The 6,473-nt window shown below is 33.0% G+C and overlaps 1 protein-coding gene across 1 annotated transcript; it reads right to left on the bottom strand.

The window, feature by feature from the left end:
- Positions 1–2,910: 2,910 nt before the first annotated feature.
- LOC132631530 (RING-H2 finger protein ATL39-like) lies at positions 2,911–3,309 on the bottom strand. The gene has a single exon (XM_060347101.1). It carries the CDS (start codon positions 3,307–3,309, stop codon positions 2,911–2,913), a length of 399 nt encoding a protein of 132 aa, XP_060203084.1.
- Between the last annotated feature and the right edge of the window lie 3,164 nt (positions 3,310–6,473).

The raw sequence follows: 6,473 nt of genomic DNA, 5'->3' as shown, positions 1-6,473 counted from the left end.
CTATTGGCTATTGTTGTGGTGTGTGGAATCAAACCGGAATATTGCATTCAACACCATAGTTTGCAAGTCTGTCCGCAACATTGTTCCCTTACTATCTCAGAAGATTTAAGACGTCACTAACACGCAAATATGAACTCAAGTGTACTTTATAAATAATTTTCAAGATTTACCCAATTGTACGCATATTTTTTAGGCCGAATATAATTAAATAAAAGCAACGAAAAGAGAAAGGAACTCATGCCCTTTTCATCATATTTAAAAAAAAAATCTAGACTTTTCTACATCGCCATATTCACATAATATAATTTTATCTAGAGTTCACATTTGCTAAATCCTCTCTTAAAAAGCTATTATCTATAGGCAAATTATTATAGGGAAAACTACGTATATATACATGTTAAGGAGAAATATTTACGAAACGTAACGATAGTTTTCCTTATTTACAAAACATAACGATATATTACGAAACATGACGGATTTTCATATTTTTTTCGTTTTTTTATTTTTTTTTCCAGAAAATATATATATTTTTTATAAAAAAAATATTTTTTTAAAAAAATATTTTTATTTTAAAAAAAATAATTTTTATATATATTTTTTAAATTTTTTTTAAATTTTTTTTGGCTCAAAGGCTTAAAAAATTACCTCAAATTTCTGTGTATGAAAGTTGTATGAAAAATGTATGAAATATGTATGTGTGAACGAAATTTTTAATATAATTTTCATATACAAAATTTTGAGCGAAAACTTTAAGCCTTGAATATTGTATGAAAATTATTACAATGTTATTGTAGTTGTATTAATTTTCCAGAAACCTAATATGAACTTTATATACAAAAAATGTGAATGAAATTCTAAGTCTTGAGGGAGATATACACATTTCATACTATTCTCATGCATAAAATTTTGAGTGTAATGTTTAAGCGTTGATCAAGATATACACATTTCATACATTCTTCATACATAAAATTTGAGCGAACTTTTTAAGCCTTGAGCAAGATATACACATTTCATACACAAAAATTTGAGCGATTATTTTAAGTCTTGAATATTGTATCAAAGTTGTATGCAATGTTATTGTAGTTGTATTAATTTCACAGAAATCTAACATGAACTTTATACACGGAAATGTGAGCGAAATTTTAAGACATGAGCAAGATACAAATTTCATATTGTTTTCATACACACAATTTTGAGCGAATTTTTTAAGCCTTGAATGAGATATACACATTTCATACATTTTTCATACCGTTTTCATACACTAAATTTTGAGCAAACTTTTTAAGTCTTGAGCGAAATATACACATTTCATACGACTTTCATACATAAATTTTTGAGCGAAAAAATAAAATAAAAAATGATTTTTAAAAAAAATAATTTAAAAAATAATTTTAAAAAAAATATTTTTTAAAAAAATATAAAGCATGTTTTGTATAGGATTTGTAATGTTATGTTTTGTAAATATAAAACTATCGTCACGTTTCGTAAATATTTCTCCTTAAGATGTATATATATGTCAAAGACCCTTCATTATTATATTTTCTACAGGTCTTTTTTTGAATAACCATTACTATATTTTCATCTAAAGTCTTAACAACATTTACAAATCTTATTTTAAAATAGCATTCAAAATCTTCTTGTATGCAAATCATTATATTTTCTGTGAACCTTATTTCAACAACATTATTATATTTTCTTTAAAACCCTAGTTACATTTCCTAACCGTTTTCTTAAAATTTAAACACTATATTTACATTTTTAGCCTTAATTAATTAGCTTTAAGTCCGGTCGGTTAACCATTATTAATGGAACTTAGAGGATGCCTAATACCTTCCCTCTAGGTTAGTTGAACCCGTACCTAGACTCATTTGGTTTCGTAGATTTTAAAATAGAGTTGACTTTAGATAAACAACTTTAATTAACTTTAGGTGTCCTAATTCACCATAAATAACTAGGTGACGACTCTTAACTTTAATTAACCCCGGAATTACCGGGATGTTGTAAACTATTTTAACTTAGATTAAAATAGGGTATAACAAGAGGTATAATCATTACCGTATTACTTAATAAGCAAATCATCAAATTAAGTTATTGTCTTTTTGATATCCTAGTTGAGTTCGGAGTTCGACTTCTAATCATGATACCCTTTATGACAGCTAGCACATTTATATTTGTAATATAACTTTTAACGTTTTAATTTTCTACTGATAAAGAAGAAGAAAATGGAAAATAATTTAAAGGAATTTGAAAGACACCCTCAATGCAAAAGATACACATAAATATAGCCATTATTTAGTACTCCTATTTAATTTCTAACTTTGTTATTATAGGTATAATGGATAATATGACTTTTGGTCCCTCAAGAAAATGTATAAGTACCAATTACTTTTTTTAGCCTTAGCTCTTAGATGCCGCAAGAAAGTTATTAAACTACTCTTTCTGTTTCTATTTATCTGTGTTACTTTTTTTTTTAATCCATTTAAAACAGAATGGTATGTTTAACACTACAACATTAAAGGATATTTTGATAAATTCTATATCTTTAGTTTAAAATCATAACATTTAAAATTTCTTTTTACTTTCTTAATCTTCATGCCAAGTCAAAAGCAGATAATCAAATTGAAAAGGGAGAGTATATTTAATAATTTTGTATTGACATGATCAATGTGTCAGTATGTTGTAATAAAACAAACAACTCCGCATAATTCACATCTTTTATGCATGTGTCCCATCAAAATTTAATTACAGAAAATAAAACCTAAAACAAATAAGGTATGAGAAGAGGAACGTTGTTTGTTGTTCAAACCACAGCAACCACGCAATTCGTATAATTAATGAATCAAGGTAAGTAACGTATAGAAGTCATGATAAAACTCATCAGGTCCTGATCTCGAAAGAGATGCAGCAGTATTAAGCATGTATATTTACATGAGTCCTGCATATGGGACAAGTTTTGTCTCTGTTAATTGCTAACCAAATCATAACGCAATCTGCATGAAATTTATGGCAACAAGCTGGCAGAACAATGTAGCTATCGCCCTTCAAGAACTCCAATAGACAAATAGCACAATCGTTCTCCCCATTAATACTTGATTTTCCCCTTAAACTTCCTTCATTAAAAACCATAATCTTGAAATTATCTTCTAATTCCGGCGGTGGTGGTAGTGGCGGCGCCTGGTGAGAAGTTGGTAACACATTGTTTGACGAAAGCCTTATTCTTCTAATGCACATATGGCAAAGATAGACAATGAGAACAAAAGCAAATACAGCAATTACTTGAGCAAGGAAACCCCATTGGGCCTCATCCATGATTCTTTTTTTTTTTTTTTTTTTTTTTAAATTATTTTATTTTATTTTATTTCAAAAGAAAATCCCAAAAGTCTACAAATGTAGCCAAAAGCTAATATGAAATGAAGAATTAACCTAATGATCAACTTAGGATTTATAGATATCCTAAGTTGATATTACAGATAACTAAACAATAATCAAATAATAAAGCAACTATAAGTGCTCCAATGTCTTATGAAATGAGCATACTGGAACCTAGTCAATACATAGGTCATGATTGTCATAAGTCATGATTGCCTTTGCAGCATGTATATAGCACATCCAGCAGATCCAACATGGCAATATAACACAACATTTTCCATATGTTGACCCTCCCTCTAGGGAATGAGCACTAGGTGCTAATACCACCCAATGAGGTAGAGTCATCAAGTGGATCATGTGTGTGCTATCATGTAAAGACCTGCAAGTCAAAAAACCAATTCATTCAAAGCCAAGCTCATTTCCTATATGTACAGCAACAGCAGCAGCAGTGCACTGCCTCCTTCTATGTTGCATGTTTCTGAGCCTACTTTGTATAAACAATTCCAGCTGCAATATTTCAGAAGCTTCAGCAGCTGTTTATAGCGAACGTAACAGCCAAGTAGCAGCTTAAGAGTGCAGCAATTTGGACTCAAAGATGGCATCTTTCAGTCTCAAAATGCTTTGCCCTTGAAGGGCAGCGGTAAATGGCAAGAAAGTAGCAGCAAATATGTCTCGATGTAGCAGGAAAATGGCCAGCGAGCACAGCAGTCCGTGGCCCAAATGCATTTTCCTGTTCCAGTTGAATTTCCATCTTCTGCAAATTCTCAGTTTCAGCCAGTGTCATCTCATGTTGCTTTCGGCCTTTGTTGATGAGCTTTGAGTTGCTGAGTATGTTGATTTCGGAGTATATCATGCACCTTTTCATGTTGTTTTTTATGTTGTTTTCGCTGGTTTCAGTGCGATTCACTCCTGTTGGTATCCTCATTGAAGTCTTTTTTTTTTTTTTTTTTTTTTTTTTTTCCATTGCTGACTTTCCATGTATCCTTGAATCTGTTTGTCTCCTGCTTTTTGGATTGTCCATGTTGTGGTCCTGCTTGTTTAATGCTTATGTATGAGGTAGCTGCAAAACAAGGAAACAATGTTAGATAAAAATTGTTTCCCATGTTCTCCTCCCACAACAGGATTTGAACATGGGAAAAATGACTTGTCCTGCTTCCTTCAATGTGTCCATTCATCTCTTGCATGGTCTGATCCTTATGTATGGTAATTGTAACTTATCATTGTTAATCCATCTCCTCCCTTGAATTCCCAACTCCTGGAAAGATTCTGAATCCACTTCTCCATGATCTAGTGCCAAATTAGCCAGGTGATCTGCTAGCATATTACCCTCTCTCATTATATGTATCACCCTAACTGTTTTATTATTCATTAATCTCCAGATTTCCTCCACCATTTCAATTATCTGCCAGGGAATTTCCCAAACTTTGAGTATGATATTCTTTAATAAAAGAGAGTCTGTTTCAATTATAATATGTTGATATTGCCTTTCCTTCACATATCTCAGAGCTTGTACTATAGCCATAGCTTCTGCCTGAGTATTAGTACAAGTTGGTTCTTCCATCTCCTTTGCCTTAGCAGCTATCAAGTCTCCAGTCTCATTTCTCACACAAAATCCCCATGATCCTCTTCCAGTATTTCCTCTAGACGCCCCATCGGTATTGCATTTCACCCAACCAGTATCAGGGGGCTTCCAGAGAACTCTAATAACCTTAGTTCTTGGGGTATAAGATTGCAAAGTCTGCACCAGTGTATTCCAGTTGTAGGCTGCCTGTTTGAAATTGCTTCTTCTTACCTTCATGAACATTATAATGGTGTGCATAATTTGATATATCAACTTTACCTTGGACATTTTCCCTCCATGTCTTATGGCATTTCTCCTCTTCCATAGTTCCCACACAATAATAGCTGGAACAACCTGAAAGATGTACTTCACATGATGATTAACATGAGTGTCCCACCATAAGTTAAAAAGCTGACTTAGATGTAGGTTTTGAATATTGATGCCTATAGGTCTGCAGAAGTACTTCCAGGTGTATTGTGCTACTGGTGACTGACGAAACACATGAGATATGGTTTCTATTTCTGGTTCCTCACAACAATAACACCTAGAAGGAAATTGAAAGCCCCATCTCTTCACTACATCATCCAGTGGTACCTTTGCTCCCCATAATCTCCACAAGAAGAAAGAGATTTTGATAGGCAAACCTTTTACCCACATCTTCTTGTATAGTATATTAGGTTCCATCCTTTGTCTAATTAAATTAAAAGTTGTCCCAACAGTGAATTTGCCTCTAGAATCAGGTTTCCAGTGAGGTTTGTCCAGTTCCTCCTCTTGACCAGGTGGCTGCAGTTTCTGGATAATATGATCAGCTAGATTCTCTGGTAGCAACTCCCTTATCATGTCTTCTTCCCATCTTCCTTCAGTCACCACTTCTTTAATTAGTACCACAGTATTGTCCCTTCTGAAGTTTTCAGGAATGAGTTTGTATAGTGCTCCCCATCCTGTCCAGTTATCAAGCCAAAAATAAGAATTTCCTTGCTTAGTTTGCCACCAGATTTCTGATTCTATCTCATCTCTACATTGCAACATTTTCTTCCATATGTATGTTCCTCTCTTCCAGTGGACAGTGACTGCATGATCTTTTTTTAGATACTTATTACTCATGTACATCCTCCACAATGATTGTTTGGTTCTGAAATTCCACCATAACTTTGAAAAGAGTGCCTTGGAAACATCTTGTAAGCTTCTAAAACCCAACCCCCCTTCCTCTTGAGGATGACACAAAGTAGTCCAGGAAACCCAATGCTTGCTAGAATTCCCAACTGAATTACTCCAAAAAAATTTAGCGAACATTCTATGGATTTGTGCCAATACCCCTGAGGGAGGATCACAAGCTGATAGCAAATGAATAGGCATACTCTGTAGTACATGCTTTATTAGTGTAACCCTTCCGCCAATCGATAACAATTTTCCTGTCCAAGATTTAAGCCTATTAAAGATCTTATCAGTAATTTCCTTGTAATGTGCTATCATTCTTCTTCCATAATATATTGGTACTCCCAAGTAGGTGAAAGGAAACTCCTTTCTAGGAATTCTGGTATTG

This window comes from Lycium barbarum, chromosome 3, assembly GCF_019175385.1.
Source record: "Lycium barbarum isolate Lr01 chromosome 3, ASM1917538v2, whole genome shotgun sequence".
NCBI classification, from domain to species: domain Eukaryota; kingdom Viridiplantae; phylum Streptophyta; class Magnoliopsida; order Solanales; family Solanaceae; genus Lycium; species Lycium barbarum.
Note: the sequence above shows the minus strand (reverse complement) of the source record. Positions and strands in the feature narration are given on the sequence as shown.

Coding starts and splice junctions, on each gene's coding strand:
- LOC132631530 (XM_060347101.1), bottom strand. CDS start 3,309: ATGGATGAGGCCCAATGGGGTTTCCTTGCTCAAGTAATTGCTGTATTT.